At 37.0% G+C, this 17073-nt stretch overlaps 1 protein-coding gene across 1 annotated transcript in view; it reads left to right on the forward strand.

Annotated features, from left to right (window-relative positions):
* PRKDC (protein kinase, DNA-activated, catalytic polypeptide) overlaps positions 1-17073 on the forward strand; it is an 85723-nt gene that overhangs the window by 38667 nt on the left and 29983 nt on the right. The window contains exons 42-61 of the mRNA XM_009331470.1: positions 463-641; positions 1767-1935; positions 2487-2552; positions 2987-3059; positions 3282-3430; positions 4650-4787; positions 4988-5107; positions 6054-6197; positions 6416-6567; positions 7180-7311; positions 7753-7864; positions 9386-9510; positions 9604-9753; positions 10179-10352; positions 11257-11355; positions 12018-12228; positions 12789-12978; positions 13334-13549; positions 14810-14922; positions 16913-17044. Coding sequence (XP_009329745.1) covers positions 463-641; positions 1767-1935; positions 2487-2552; positions 2987-3059; positions 3282-3430; positions 4650-4787; positions 4988-5107; positions 6054-6197; positions 6416-6567; positions 7180-7311; positions 7753-7864; positions 9386-9510; positions 9604-9753; positions 10179-10352; positions 11257-11355; positions 12018-12228; positions 12789-12978; positions 13334-13549; positions 14810-14922; positions 16913-17044 — 2844 coding nt within the window. The remainder of the gene's footprint in view (positions 1-462; positions 642-1766; positions 1936-2486; positions 2553-2986; positions 3060-3281; positions 3431-4649; positions 4788-4987; positions 5108-6053; positions 6198-6415; positions 6568-7179; positions 7312-7752; positions 7865-9385; positions 9511-9603; positions 9754-10178; positions 10353-11256; positions 11356-12017; positions 12229-12788; positions 12979-13333; positions 13550-14809; positions 14923-16912; positions 17045-17073) is intronic.

Raw genomic sequence — 17073 nt, forward strand, 5'->3', positions numbered from 1 at the left:
CGGATGCGACCATTCTAACCGTTCCTCACCCATTGGCCAGTCCACCCATCAGATCCATACCTCTCCAGTTTAGAGAGAAGGATGTTGTGGGGGACCGTGTCAAAGGCCTTACAGAGGTTCCGACAGACGACATCTGTAGCCCTTCTTGTGTCCACTGCTGTAGTCACTCCATCATAGAAGGCCACTAGGTTAGTCAGGCAGGACTTGCCCTTGGTGAAGCCATGCTGGCTGTTTTGAATCACCTCCCTGTCCTCCATGTGCCATAGGTCAACATAGTTTTAAGAACTGTATTACACAGGAACTCAGAATCTCTCAGTCTTATTATCATCAGCTCTTTTCTCTGTTTTAGAAGGTAAAAGTAAGCTGAAGGCTGTTTAGTAGAAACTAGAGTAACTGTGGAGCTACTTAGGAAGGGCAGGATCCAGGAAATCTCTTTCTGAGGTTTTGCTTATTTGTTTCCAGTCCAACGAATATACTTTTGATACACAAGTCACCAAGAAAATGGGGTATTACAAGCTGCTAGAAGTGATGTATGTGCGTCTTTCAAAAGAGGATGTTTACTCCAAGGACTCTAAAATTAACCAAGCTTACTGTGGCTCCATGAGTGTAGAAGGAAATGAACTTACCAAGACGCTAATAAAGTAAGACTATTATTTCTTTTATTTCCTTTTAATTTCTAATTAGGCTTTGGGCAGATAGACTTTTTAAGTATGCCATATAAAGCAGAAGATTGATTTGTTCAAGGGTAAATGTAATCTGTGATGTAGCTTTTGATTTTAAATGGAATACACAATATTGAATTTGCATTGGTAGAATGATCTCTAGCGTAGACTACAATCCTATGTCAGGATACCTTTTGCCTCCTGTTTTTGCCATTTTTTTTCCTATTTGTTAAGCTTGTGTTTTTATTTTTGCTTTTCAATATGATTTTTGGCCTTTAATTTGTGTTTTCACAATTTCAGTTTCAGTATACTTACACTTTTATGTAGAGTATGGTTCTGTGTTGTAAGGTAGGTATTTATATGATCAATGAGAAGATGGGATGGATTTTCATTTACATTTCATAATATAGCAGCACACCCAGTAGGTGTAATTTGCTTTAATCACCACTGCAGAGGGGGACAAAAGATTAATATTGAATATATATGCTATCTAATATTATGTAGTTTGTTTAATATTCTGAAAAAATATAAGACGCCTGAATTGCTGTCCATTTTTTTTGTTTTGTTTTAATTTTATTTTACAATACTATGTCCTATGAGGACTTTAAAGAATTTCTTGCCTATGATTTGCAGAAGATCTGTAAATGGCTATGGGCAAAAGACCTACAAAAATTGCATCTAAACTGGTTTTCTCTGGCTAATCTATAGCATAGCTTAGCATGCCTGTCCATTCATAATTTCTTGGGAAGGGACCATGAGAGAGATTTATGCATGCATTGGAACATATCTCCATCTTATCTGAAAATGGCCTATCATCATATTCCTGACATTAAGGACTGCTGTGTAAATACTTGGGCAAGTCGGCTTTGTCATTGCTGTATGGTTCCATGGGGAAGCCGGCTTTGTCATTGCTGAATGGTTCCATTTTAGCACAGTATACCTGCGGAGAACTTGAACAAATCTGAGGTGGTTTAATGCTGATACTGCTATAACAATACACATCTCTTGAAATTCTGTTGATTCACTGTTCTCTGATTGGGGCCTTTCCTCTGCTTCTTAAAAAAAGACTTCTGATGGTGTTTTCTTGCCTGTTTGTATTTTAAGGTCATGCTATGATGCATTTACAGAAAACATGGCAGGAGAGAGTCAGCTGTTGGAGAAGAGGAGACAGTATCACTGTGCAGCATATAATTGTGCTATTGCTGTTATCAGTTGTGTCTTCACTGAAAGTAAATTTTATCAAGGCTTTCTTTTTACGGAAAAATCAGAAAAGGTGAGAAGCTGTTGTTGCTGTTAGAAGGCTTCCAGAGCATGAGACACAAAGTGATTTTACCTGATTGAAATAAATCAAAGAATGAAACCTGAATGACATGCAATTATATTAACAAACTACCCAGTGAGGCAATAGAAGGGGTCGTAGCTGGCTTTCTTGCATCCTTCATGCAATTTGAATTGCTGATAAAGGTTTTACCATCTGTTTGGGAGTGGATGAAGTAGTGATACATTTACCCTGTTTTCCCTCCACTCTCAATCAATTTTCTAAAATATGAGAAAAAAAACTATTGTTTAAGTTCTCCAGTGCTTGGAATATATTTGAATAAGAGATACCCTCTTTACAGAGCACACTGTCTGTACTGTGAATTCTTGAGTAGTTGAGTAGCAAAATTTTCTTAAAAGTATTGTTCTAGAAGAGAATACATGCCGTATTTTCTATATTGTACATTGATCTGTTGTTTTTTAAGAAGAAATAAAATACGTTCAGAGCAATTATTGTTGTATGCAGCATTATAATTTTGATATTTCCAAGCGTGCTTTGGTTTGCAGAACTTGCTGATTTTTGAAAATTTGATAGACCTGAAGCGTCAATATACATTTCCTGTAGAAATTGAGGTGAGTGGAATTTCTGGGCTTTAGTGTTCCTAAGTAAAAAATAAGTATGGCTTTAACAGTGTAGTCACTGTAGACCAGGTCAATTCTCACATACGGAGAAAGAGGATTTTGTAGTGAATAAAAAAATAGAGTTCTCCTCTAATGTTTTAAAATACATTTTTCTGAGAGAACTCCAGACTTGAAATTTATAACACACCTGTGGTGCACATTATCTTTAATATATTTTTTAGCACACTTACTCTGGTAATGAACAGCTGTAGGAATAAGTAATTTAGCTGTTATTCTGTAGCATTAATTATAATCATTTGCAACGTGGGATTTCCATTCATGTTAAATGGTTTTGATCATTTTTTGGCAGTTCTGTAAATAAATAATTGTAAATAAACTGTAAATAAAAAAAAATTAATTTTCAAACTTTATTTCTTGCTGTTTAGGTGCCTCTGGAAAGGAAGAAGCGGTACATTGCTATTAGGAAGGAGGCCAGGGATGCAGGGAATAGTGATCAGGGTATGAAAGTCATTTATGAATATGGAAAAAATGCCTTCTTACCTTTCATACAGTGTTCATCAATGTGTTGCTAATTGGTTTCTATAGTAGCAGGAACAAATAAAAGTGTTCAATGTACTTCACCTAACAACCAATTCCCACCCACCCTCAAGTTTTAGTGGCCAATAAAGGCTTGTTTCTTGTAATCACCTTGATTAATGGTCTATTCTTTTTCCTATTTAGATGAACCCAAGTATTTAGCTTCTGCATCATACATGATGGGTAGCAGTTTGAGTGAGGAAATGAGTCAGTTTGATTTTTCTACTGGAGTCCAAGGTTTTTCTTATAGCTCCCAAGACGTTACACCTAGCAGCACTCGTTTCAGGAGAAAGGTAATTTAGTGACTTATGTGCTGTGAGGAGGAAAAGTTTTATGCTTTCTAGCAATTGCATACATTTATTGGGATTGAGAAGGAGAAATTTCTAGTCTCCTATATTTGTTCTACTTGACTGAGAATGAGTTCCTCCAGAAGATGAAGGAGGGTACTTGAGCTGTGTTCTGTCAGTCATTTTTCTTCTTTCCTCTGTCCACTGTCTACAGCTGGAGAAAAGCAATGCCCTACCTTGGGTTTCTAAAGTTGAGTAACGTAAGTGAAGTCCAGCCTGAGTTGTAAAAAGGTGGCTTGTGACTTTGTGTGCACTCAAGAGTATCCTGTGATGGTTGTGTTTTGCTGTTAGGCACCTGGTTTCCTCATTTCCCTCTTCTTTTGGTCTTTGAAGGCACTTGACCAAGCTGGTTGGAACAAATGATCAAACACTTTATTATTTTTGTATCTCTGTTGTGGCACCTTGTATTTAACTGTTGCTCTGGAAGAACAAGCATTTGCTATCTTCCAAGACTTGAAGTTGTGTTCCTTCTGCCGTCAAGAGATGTCTCATCAACAGTAATACTGATAGGATAGATATTTGCTATAAAACAGAAAGAAAGCTTGTAAAAGTATCGTAGACACTGAAGACAAAATCTGTCAAAACAACTGTTAACATTGGTAAAGATAAACTGTTTCCATGTTTTGGAGCAAGGAGGTTTTTTAGCTGCAGTGAAGTTAACCAGAAATGTACTTTTTATCTGCTTTGTGTAGTAATGTTGTAATTTCTAACTGTAAACAATTTTCTTTTGTGATTTATTCTGTGTAGCAAAAGAGAGAGTTGCTGTGGTTGCTAGTCAGTGTGAAACAACACATCCATAAAAATAGGGCTTTCCCCCTGTGGAAGGTGTTAACACATTCTTTCAGCTTTGAAAGGAAGTAATTTCTGTGAGGTTCAGCTAACTCTTCCTGCTTTCAGTAGTTGCCACACCTGTCCTGGCAGGTAGTAAAGTCAGAGTAACATGAAGCTGACATCTGTTGGCACAGAAACTAAAAGATGTGCACAGCTGGTACATATACTTGGGAGGTGTCTGTCTGAACCACGCATTTGATGTATTCCCTGCTGTGCGCACTGAGCGTATAGTCAAATCTGTAAACACAGATAAGATCAGAATGACTCATGGCATTATCATGATTTAAAAGAAAATACAGTGTAATTATTAATCGTAGTAACACTTTTTTTTCAGGAGCCCACAGAATACATGGTTTTAAATGATGAAATGGAACTGGAAATGGATGAACTCAACCAACATGAATGTATGGCTTCTATGACCACTCTGATTAAACATATGCAGAGGAACCAGATCACACCCAAAGTGGAGGAGGCCAGTATTATCCAAAAAGTTGGCATTTTTTCACTAGTTATACCAAGAAAAGAGAGTCATGATTGAACCCCTTCGTTTATTAATTTTCATGGCCATATTATGATGAGGCCTGTGTGGCTCGAGCTGGGGGCTTTTTGGCTTGGTAAGCCTGTTTGGTCCAGGAAGTGAGTTGATTTTTGCTCCTCTCTTTTAAATTTCAGGGGACAGTTCCAATAGATCTTCCTCTTTGGATGAAATTTCTGCATGGCAAATTAGGAAACCCATCAGTACCACTAAATATTCGCCTCTTCATAGCAAAACTTATTGTTAATACTGAGGATGTGAGTAATATTTTTGTCATTTTTTTTCTGTTAACAGGTTGTATTATAATATCAACTGTGCAACTCTTGTGGGGTAAAATATTTCATCAGCTGAGACTTTTGGGGCATTCAAATTGAGTTGTTTGCCGTGATAAAAGAGAGTGCATTCATAGCCCAAAATTCCAGATAGTGCCAGTACTTTGAATGTAATACACTTTTTCTCCCAAACTCTACTTCTATAAGTAGAGTGTGTCGACAATATGTGTCTTCTGTAAACTATAAGTAATTGATTCATTGGTACTCAGCAAGAGGTATGGCTGATTATGTTTGCCGTCTTTGAAGGAGCAAATATAATGTTTTTTTAATGGTCACAGATGAGTCTTATGGAAACCCTTAGAGCTAAATGCTGTTCTGGTTGCAGAAAGATATTAAGATAGCATAATGTGTCTTTGCCTGAGAAGAAACGTTTTCTAACTCTCATCCTTGGATAAAACATTCTCATCCTATTTCATACAGTGATTTCAAAGTATAATGTTTCTGTCTGAAATACTCCAAATCCAAAATACAAAAATGCTGAATTTCAGAATTAATTCAAGAAGCTTTAACACCCACTTAATGCTACTTTCTTAGTAAAGCTGTCTGAAATGGAAAGGTAGATGAATGGCATACTCTTTCAAATCCTTTAGGGACAGGTTTTCTGTGTGAGAGACGTATTATGTGGGCCCTAGTGAAATAATTAACTTTATGTGAATATTTGGTTAAAGGTTTCTAAGCAGAAGTGAGGAATGTTGTCATGGATACTTTCTATTTTAAAGTTATTTAAAATTTTTGTGGTTGTTGCTTCAGAGGTTAAGCAAAGTGATAAGAGGTTGATTTAGCAGTCTTACCTGTAATGATTATTGAACAACAGGTTATTTGAATAGTTGGATAATTTGTACTTGATCACTGATTCTCCTGTTTTCCACAGGTTTTCCGACCTTATGCAAAGCAGTGGCTTGGTCCATTGCTGCAGCTTGTGGTTTCTGGGAATAATGGAGGTGAAGGGATTCATTACATGGTAGTGGAAATAGTAGTTACTATCCTTTCCTGGACAAGTGTAAGCACTCCCAAAGTAAGGAAATGTGAAATTCGATTTTATTATTATTGTGACTATTTAGTAAGGAATAAGTGAGTTTGTTATTATGCACTTATAATAATTTTCTACATCAGTCCACTGTTTCTTTTAGATACTAACTTCAAAAATAGTTTATTTACTTGCTTACTTTCATAAAACAATATATGTCTTCGTGTCATAGTCACTATGTTTATTTTTGCTCCTATTCGTTGTAGGGCAATATTAAGGATGAGATTTTAGCTAACAGATTGCTCGAATTCTTGATGAAGAATGCCTTTCACCAAAAAAGAGCTGTGTTCAGACACAATCTGGAAATCATAAAGACAGTTATAGAATGTTGGAAGAACTGTCTCTCCATACCTTACAGGTAAGCATTGAGATAATTGCTTTCTTTTATCAATATTTCAAGAATATAAGTAAACATTATCAAAGGAGATGAAAAGGTAAATTCAGCTGCAATAGTAAACTTTTTGTCTCTAGAGTTGACAGTAGAACTTCAGAACTGAATTCTCCAAAGGTTGTAACTTACTTTGCAAAACAACAAAGAGAGAGACAGCGAAAACATGTCGAGGATTACAACAGCAACAACAAAAGCAGGAGTAATCTCTGCAAAGACTTACGTTTTATCTGAAATTTTGGGTGTTATCGCTGAATATTGGTGCGCTCTTAGTAAGACTTCTGCGATCTGCTGTGCTCCTGAACTTGTTGCAGAGAATTTGTGTGGGTTTACAATCTCTTTTTAGATTATTTTTTTTTTTTTGCACAGACTTCTTCATTGAAGCTAAATACTTATTTCTTTCTGAATGTATGCTTTCTACTGGTTTTGGTGGGAGTGTATATGCATATATACATACTTTCTGCTGGTTTTGGTGGGGTTGTATGTGTGTATATATCTGTTTATACACAGAGTGAGTGATTTATGGTATGTGTATTTTGGGTTTTTCGTGTATATCACTGCTTTTATGTTTTTATCCAACAGTTTAATATTTGAAAAGTTTTCTAGTGGAGATCCTGATACAAAGGACAACTCAGTGGGAATTCAGCTGCTGGGAATTGTTCTTGCTAACAATTTACCTCCCTTTGACCCAAAGTGTGAAATAGATCGTGTCAGGTGAGAAATACAGCTTTTTGGAGAGTGATTTTGATGAAAGCTTAAGACAAAGCAAGCACCTCTAACTTGTCAGCATAAAGTATCGGAGCTGGATTGCTCATTTATCGGAATTGTTTGTTCCATCATCCCTTTGCTATTGTCTGTCAGGTGTAATGCTTTTCTAGCTGCAAACCGCAGACCACATTTATTTTGGAAAATAGCTAGAAGAATGTAAGCTTTTCTACAGTGGGCCCCAGGGTTGCAGTTTCATGGGAATTAACAGAGTCAGGAATTGCCAAAGCAGGGATTTGAGATACTGCAGGTGGAAATCCATGTTGTGCTGTATTCAGCTCTTCTGAAAGCAGTCACTGTTCCCCTAGGCAGCTCAGGTGAGGTTTTTTGTTTCAGTTTAAATTTGGGTACTGGAGTAGTGGCTTACAGCAGGTCTACCTTTTGTGTTAGGTATTTTCAGGCTTTGACCAGCAACATGGGCTTATTAAAATATAAAGAAGTTTATGCAGCTTCAGCAGAAGTGTTGGGACTTGCTCTTCGATACATTGCTGAGAGAGAAAATGTAAGTGAACCGTATTGTGTGTTTGACCATTCCTGACTTAATTCTATGTACATCTTTTATATGACTACTCAATTCAGCTCCAAAAATGAATGTATTTAAAACTCAACAGTCTCTGTCCAACAGATCAAGTTAAAGGTTTAAACTATTAACTCAAGAGGAAAATAATTTGAGAGCAGACTAAGTGCAGAGTTTTTGCCCTGCTGTTTTGGAACTGACAGTGAATGGTCTCTTTCTGAGGCTTTGTTCAGCTTTTGCCAACCAGCAGCACTGGTGTGGTACATTTAAAGGGGGGGGGTTGTTGGTTTGTTTGTTTTTGTGGGTTTGGGGGGGGGAGGCAGGCTGTGTTTGTTTTTTTTAAAGAAATAAAAGTTGCAAGTTGGGAGGTTTGGGGCTACCTCTTGAATATCTATAGCTGAAGATTTTTAATAACTTGTAAGTTTTGATGTAAAATTTAAAGGTATTGTATTTAATTTTGAATCCAGTTATTTTCTAGGTAGCGGATAAGATGAATGCAAAACTGTTACTCACCAAATCCTACAGTACTAGAACTAGGGGATAGTGCTTGATGATCACAGAAATCAGTTTGAGACAGATGCTAGAAGTACTTTACACAACAGTTAGTGAACTTCTGGAATTAGTTGCCAGAAGAGGTTCTAGGGGTAAGTAGCATCAGCAGGTTCAAAGACAAATTAGGCAAATTCATGCACAAAAAAAAGCCATGAACAGGTTCTAAAAACAACAGACAAGGTACACTCCAAGATCCCTAATTTAACGACGGATGCATGTTGGGTTGTATGAGAGAAAAGGAGGACAAAATGCAGCCAGGCTCATGTGCTCCCCCCAAATACCATTCTGCAGCTGCTATCAGAGACAAAAATACCAAGATATTGGCTAGGTGGATTATTAGTCTGACCTAGTAGGTTATTCTTACTTCTCTCCCTACTATTACTACTTCTTTCTCCACTTAATTGCATTCTGGTTGTTCTTTCACAGTTTGTAGAGCATATTTCATAAATTGAATTCCTGCAGTTTTCTCTTTCACAGTCTTCCAAGTTCCATTATAAGCAGTATTTTGAATAAATGAGCAAAGATGGTGCAAATATTTTATCCTATACAAAGCTTACTTCTATGACATTAAGTGAAGATTGCTGATTATTTTTCACCTTTTCACTAAAATTGTCTATTTTTTTTACATTCATTAATTGGAAATCTGCCATACTGAATAAGAAGCTACTTATTATTTATGTAAGCGTACTAAGCAACTTGTATTTCAAAATTAAGGCGTTGGTTCCAAACCAAAGGAAGCTCACAAATGTATTGTTTAAGCAGGCAATCATGTGTTTCAGCCAGGCATAGCTGTACAGCAGCCATGAAGTGCTTGAGTAAATGTCAAGATGAGGCGGGTGGATCTTACCTAGCGAAATGCACTACAATCAAACAGTACAGCAGCAGAACTATGTGTCATTAAGGTGGTTGTGAGTTTCATGGCTATGCTTGTCTTGCTGTCTTTCTCATTTTCAGGTACTTGAAGATCCAGTTTATGATTGTGTCATAAGACAATTAAAACATCATCAGAACACCCAGCAGGATAAGTTTATTCAATGCTTGAATAAAGTTGTTAAGAATTTTCCACCTCTTGCTGACAGGTATGTCATGACTTACATGGTGTGTTCATTGTAGATCTAGAGGAAGAATAGAAAATAACTTGCTTTTCTTTGTGGGCTTCTGGTTATGTTAAGGTTTATGAACGCAGTATTCTTTTTGATACCCAAACTTCATGGTGTGATGAAAACCTACTGTCTGGAAGTAATAATGTGCCAGGCGGAAGAAATACCTGATCTCTACTTGCACTTAAAGAGTAAAGACTTTATCCAGATCATGAATCACAGGTGAGTGGTCATGTGATTACAAATGTGGATGCACAGTCTAAACTTCTTGATAACATTTTCTGTGCTGGCCACAACATTTTTACGTTCAGAAGCATTTATAATTCATGTTCACTTTTTGGTCACTGCTCTCCTAATTTGAGCTAATGGAATGTGGGAGTTAAGTATTAAGATGGTTAGCTGACTGTGAAAAACAAACAAAAACCCGTAAATAGCGGTAAGGTGAAACACCACTGGGATGTGAATTTCTGTAGTATGTATTAGTTTAGTTATATTCTTACTCTTAGATTGAACTCAGAAGTATTTACCTAAAGCCCTTTATGCAAAAACAAATATTATTGCTAAAACCTACACTGATCTTCCTGTTCTGTGTTTAGCAGTGAAGAGAAAAGCAATGTAATTATTCTTTTTTTTTCCTCTCTTTTTAGGGATGATGAAAGGCAAAGGGTTTGTTTGGATATAGTGTACAAGATGCTGTCTAAACTTAAACCACCGGAACTTAAAGAACTTCTTCCTGGAGTGACAGGGTTCATTTCTCACCCTTCTGTAATATGTCGACAGCGCATGTATGATATTCTGATGTGGATTTATGACAATTATAGGTGTGTATTCACTGCATATGTTGTCTTTCAGTGGTTTGTCACAGACAGAGTGAAAGCGCTTGTAGCATTGACTTCCAACTTCATGTCCCTTGGGGTGGGATTTTCCCAGCTCTCAGAAGAATAGAGCCTGTGGTTTGCCTAAGTAGCTCTGGCCTTTGGTGGCAATTCTATCACTTCCACTAAGGGACAAAGACTTAGACCTGAACTTTAGCCCAGAACTAGGATGTTGTATCACCACAGCATGATGGCATAAGAGGTCTTAGCTCTGATGCTCCCACTTTTTCTCTTGTTGCCGGAATTTGTAACTAGTCAGAATTGTACACTAGAGAAATCTGCTTGTAGGTAGAAAGTGTATTAAGGCACTTTAGCATGATCTGGATCCCTTCAACCTGGTAGTATAAAGATGGTCTTTCTGTTTGACCCCTTAGAGTAGGGCACAGGCATTTACTCAGTTTGACAAGTGGGTTGCTGTTGAATCATCTAACTTAGTTGGGTTCTATGATATGCTTTTTCCCAAGATAACTTAACTGTTTGAATGGATAAATATTGTGAAGAAAAAGTATGGGCAATTTTTACTCCAGCATCACTTGGGAAAAACTAATTCTCTGCCTTTTTCTCAGTTTTAACCTTGCAAACTCAGAGTTACTTCTGTTTGGCCTTTATAATAAATACCTAACATGCATTATTTAGTTTATTGATTTTTACTTTTGCAAGTAGTGGAGACACAAGACATTTTTGGCAATGAAGACCTCATATTATGAAAAAAAATGCAGTGTTGTCATGCCAAGTTGAGATTTTTATGAGAAGGGCATGTTCCTCCTTTTCTCCCACCATCCTCATCCTCTTATTTTACTACGGATTGTTTGAGAGAAGTCATTAAGAGACATTTTTCTCCTAACATCAGTGATCCAGAAAGCCAAGCAGACGGTGATTCTCAGGAAATACTCAAACTGGCAAAAGAAATCCTGCTTCAAGGACTGATTGATGAGAATGCCGAACTGCAGTGAGTAAACAGTGTTGTGATGACTGGCTGAAGTAATGAATCCCTAAATTGCTCTGTTTATCACAGAAGAGTTGATCCTTAGAGGTTTTTTAAGTATTTTAATATCAAAGAGTAACAGTGAGATAGCATTATTTCCTTTTCTTCCAACAAGTTAATTTACAAAATTGTGTCCAATACTGTTACACCAAATTTAAGTGAAACACAGAGCTTTTGAACAAACTTCTGAGCCATGGAGAAGTTGTTTCAGTATGTTAGACCTAATTCTGCGTCAATGTTCTGTAGTTTTGTAACAACAAGGTGGCATTCACTCTACACAGACACACAAAAATAGATTCAATGTTGCAGGATGTTGGATTTTTTTTAATTTTTTAATGAAGCAGAAGGTAGAATAGGAGATCTCTGTGCTTCTCCACCCCTAGCACTTCTCAAGAGGAAAACAACTTAATAGAAATAGTTTTTTCAGAGTAAACCTTTCAGTGGAATGGCATAGAGCATGGTAGATGGATGAGGAATTTGGTATAATTCAATGGAAGATCCTTGGCATGAAAGGGTTAATTGAAGGTGTTATAATCTTATTGTGTTTTTTTAAATTGACTTTTTTGATAGTGTTGTGTTTTCTGTTTGCAGATAACCAAGAATAATTTTATTCCTTGCCTTTACAGATTAATTGTTAGGAATTTTTGGAGTGACGAGACAAAGTTACCTGCAAATATTCTTGATCGCATGCTGGCATTGTTAAATTCTTTATATTCCACCAAGATTGAAACACAGTACTTGAGTCTAATCACAAATTTTCTGCTTGAAATGACTAGCAAGAGCCCGGATTACTCCAGAAAAATATTTGAGCATCCACTGTCTGAATGCAAATTTCAGGTGAATTGTAATGTGTTATCCTGTGTGCAACCGTGTGACAAATTCCATTCCTTAATGTAGTTACCACTTGGACAAGAATGGCATAGTGAAGGAGATTTTTGAAAGCGTGTTTTGTACTCCATAATTAACAGCTGCAACAGTCATGGGTTATGCACAGCATCAGAAGTTTGATTTTGTGCGGGCAATAATTTTGCTTTCTTTTCAAAAAAGAAAGATTTAATTAATTATATATACCAAGTACAGCTGATGTGTAGAGTAATGAAATACTTTAAAAAGAGGGTAGTGGAGAGAAGCACCATAAAGTGGAGAAAAATTGTGAAGAAACAGGAATGCTAGTACAAGAGCTGTAAATCAGTCCTCAGCTGACCAGTCCAAATCAGTGAGCTTTTTTGCTGAACTATGGAGAACTTTTATGTGTTCGTTTTTTTTATAGTCAAGTTCTGCCCCTGTGCCTGGGATGATGTTTTAAGTTCTGTACTTTAATTTCTGCTATCATGTCTTAAGGAAGGCAAAAAGCCTCCATTCTTATTGTTCTTCTTAAAATCTTTTTGTGTTCCTAGGACTTTGTAATTGATTCCAGCTGGCGTTATCAAAGTACCATGCTCAAACCTATGTTTGTGGAGACTCAAACTTCTCAGAGTATCCACAGGAATTTATCACAGGAAAGATCCCCTTCTGCTTCTGGGTCAGTTGGTGGTCGAGTGAGGGCTACCCAACGGCAGTATGAATTTACACCTACACAGCATGTCAGTAAGTCCAGACCAGTGTCTTCTGGAATTTTGTTATCTATAGGAATGATATCATTCTCTTCATTCCTGTTGCTTATTAATTTTTAATGTAAAACTGTAAATGCATTTTAATATTTTGTTTTCAGGGTGGGGGTGGGGTGGGGGGGCATCCAGTCACATTTTAGTCTCATATATATTTTATGTTCTGCCTACTGTAAAAGAAGTTTGTTTCTTACCTAAGAGCTTGAAATCTCTTCTGCCATAAACACTGGGAAATATATTTTGGGGGGAGGAAAATGACCTGCTTCATAGATGTTTTCACCTGGTTTATATTCAGATGTGTTACAGCTTTCTTACAATTTTTTTTTTTTTAACAGGTGGTAGAAGTTCTTTTAATTGGCTAACTGGAAGCAGCATTGACACACTGACAGAGTATACAGTTCCTTCATCCTCTGAATCCTTGTCTTCATCCATGCTGTTAGTTAAGAAACGGAGTGAAAAATTTAAACAAGCAACCTTTAAACCAGTGGGGCCAGATTTCGGGAAAAAAAGGTTGGGTTTGCCTGGAGATGAGGTGGACAGCAAAACTAAAGGTCTGTAAGTCTCATGATCCACTTTCTATATAAATATTACATTTTTATAGACCGTATTTGTCAGTTACTTGGATGGCAGTCCATTATCTTTGAGGCTTTCTAATTGAGGTTCATTCAGCTTGAGAGATTTTGTTTCTGGGGATGTGTGGTGATACATAATGTGTGGCAAAAAGCTAGAATTGTGCTAGGAATTGCAAAACTATATGTTGCTAGACAAAAGAACTGACTGGATAAGAAACCAGCCAGTGTGATCTTTGCATTCCTACCTCTCCCTAAGATGATTGCAGCTGTTTTAAATTTAACTGCTTATCTCTTTAAAGAAGAGATCTCTTTAAACATATTTCTTTCAAACCATTTCAGCTGTGCTGACACAGTCTGCAACAGATTGCAATCTGGCATTAGAACTACCTGCTATTTTCTAAGAATGCTCCTTCATCCACCCAGGCAATAACTGAAAAATACCGGTACTGTTCTGGAATGGCTTAGGCTCCTTCTCCCCATTTCACCCTTGCCTACCTTGTCATTAAAATTTTGACTGGAAGGATGAGAGTAGGAGTTCAGGCAAAGAGCTATGATTGACCTTCAATACCTGAGAGGTGTTTCAGGGCAGTTTTGAATGGACCATGCTGAACTGCAGAGAGTTCAGTCAGTCCCTGGTCTTCTACCAGGAAAATACCAGTTGTAATGGTATGGTTTTGTTTGCTCACTCTTCTTTCCTAGGAAATGGACTGAAGTGAACAGTCTGTGAAGTGGCCTTTCTCCATGACTGTCCTGAGCAGGAGTTGATCCAGTGACAGTTCTGTAGTAGTAACTTTAAAAATATAGTACTATATTATTATTACCCAATCTTTGAATATATTTAGCACCTCTTTTATGTAGGGATCTATACACTTTATGGAGTATGGTGCAAATGCCGTACTTGCCTTTGAGAGCTTAAAATAAATCTGTCATATGGGGCAAATTTGTTCATGAATTTTAGTGCCTTTCCCAGTACAATAGTTTGACCCTTATATCTCATCCATATGCTTAAAGTTTTTATATAAATGCTTACTACCTCTTCTCCTAAAAACAACTTAATTTGTTTTAATTTGCGATCTTGTTGAAAGGCCTTGCACTGAGTTGTTGGATATGAAACTTAGGAGACTAGCTGGTAAGCTAGTAAATACAAAGATGATGTTTGTTATTATATGGTGCTCTTGCCTTAAATCTGAAGTTTGCTTGAGAAAGGAAAAGCTGTGGACATGATCGTGTGTTCCCTAGGTATAGAAGAACGAGCAGAAATTCTAAGGCTGCGGAGACGTTTCTTGAAGGACCAAGAGAAACTCAGTCTGATTTATGCTAGAAAAGGTGTGGCTGAACAGAAAAGAGAAAAGGTTTGTCAATCCAAATAAGTTTAAAACCTTAAGTCCCGATGCCATTTGCAGTCTTGTACTTCATCTCTAGAAGTAACTTTGTGAAGAAAGGGTAAGTGTAAGATACTGGTTGCTACTTTAAGAGCTTTAGAAGGTTTTGTTTGGAAATCATGCTTATTATGTGCTTAAAGCTAAATGATGTTACTTAGCATGAGTGAGAAAAGAGCTCGATGATAACACTAAGTTATCACTTAGTCTATAAGATAGGTAAGTGTGTATGAAGTGATTTTATGTGATGGAGTGCCTAACAGCTATGGGAAGCTCTTTACGGTTGTCATCCTGGAAACTAGGAGCCCTGAAGCTACAGTACTCTGCAGAAATAGTTGGAGAACATTATCCAGTGTCTGAAGGTGAACTCAAAAATGTGATACAGCTGATGGACTAACTGTTGCATACTTCTAACCTGAAGGAATGTCAGTAATAATCATTTGCTGAGTGTTTATTAAGGCCAGAAACTTAGTACTATGTGGGTTTCCTGGTTGTGTTATGTACTTAAAATAAGTTTCAGTATATTTAAGCTCTGTAACAGTTTTTCAGAGGTTCATGTTACTAAAAATAACATACATTACCATCTGAAAATGATAGCAGTTAGACCAAGAGCAAAGGAATGCAGGATTGAGAGCTACCAGTTTGAGACACTCTTATAATTCTTTGTAGCTGCAGACAACTGTGTAAACAGAACTTATGTCTGGAAGAACCACACAAACACCTATTTTAGCCAATTTATATTTACTTGCAGGCTAAAGCTATCATTTCCTCCCACCCTACAAGAGAGAACCTGTAAATGCATTCTGTATGACAGTCCAAAATACAACCAACAAAAAACTCTGTGATATTCCACAATAAAAGACCAGAGGAGACTACGAATGCTGTCAGGACCCCTTAAACTTTTCAGGAAATTTGTTGCACATAAACACACATAGAACTCGGTGGCTTGCGTTAATACCATACCTGATGGGGCAAAACAGGAAAAAGAAGGTCCTGAGCAAGAAAATATTTGGAAATAGCTTTAGCAAAGTCCTAATTTCTCCCAGCGTATTTCTCTTGAAAGTTTTTTTGAAAATCATCCCTTTGAAGTTGTGTAGATGAAAAATGGGCTCAAACAGCAAAATTACAAAGGCTTTGCAGAAGAGAAAAAAAATCTTCAAGCTTTCTTCTGTTTCCCTCTTCCATTCTACTAATGTATATATCCACCCATTGTCTGCTGGTTGAACTGGTAATGGCAGTAGTTAAAAATAAAATCCCAGCCTCTAAACTTACTGCCGATTTTCTTGTAGTGTATCAGTGCTATGAAAAGGAAGAAAGGCAGAGGAAGAGATAGGTTTTGTCTATATCTGGTAGTAGCTCTTGTTCAATTTAAATGTATTCCTTTAAGCCTCAGCAAAAGGCAGGGCAGCTCTTTAACAACTGCAGTTTACAACAGTTTTTTTATGGTTTGGTTTAAGTTTTACTAGGAATCGGTTCTACCGGGTTCATCCTTCTTCCTTCCCCTTCCCATCCCACTGTGTGAAATAAAGCACACACTAGCTTTAGCAACCTAATTTTACTTTGCACCTGGGCCAGACTGAAAACCATCATATAATGGACTACTGTGGCTCAGCTGGCAGGCAGTAACTTACTAAACCATAGCAGCTCACTAGCTGTCAGTCATAAACATTCTCTTTAAAAGAGACATAAATACTACCTGTATGGAAGCAGGAACTACAAGGCATTAATATTAAAAGTTAATGGCTGAAGTAAGTCTACGAACAAGACTTTAGAAGTTTTAATTTAGTAAGATAAATTTGGGTTTAATCATATTACAGCTTTATAGAAATTGTATTTGTTTAATAAGCATGGCAAAAGTTTATAAAACACTTCAGAAATGCTCTTGCTTATTTTGTCTTATCTAGATACAGCTCTTTCTAAGTAATATGATGATTATTTTTTTAACATGAGCAATGCATTTCAGGAGATGAAATCTGAGCTGAAGATGAAGTATGATGCCCAGGTTACTTTGTACAGAAGTTACCGAGTAGGAGACCTTCCTGATATCCAGATTGAATACTGCAGTCTCATTGCCCCTCTGCAGGGTCTTGCCCAGGTCTGTCTCCTTTCCAAAGGTCATTTGTG

This window comes from Pygoscelis adeliae, unplaced genomic scaffold, assembly GCF_000699105.1.
Source record: "Pygoscelis adeliae isolate BGI_AS28 unplaced genomic scaffold, ASM69910v1 Scaffold108, whole genome shotgun sequence".
Lineage (NCBI taxonomy): Eukaryota > Metazoa > Chordata > Aves > Sphenisciformes > Spheniscidae > Pygoscelis > Pygoscelis adeliae.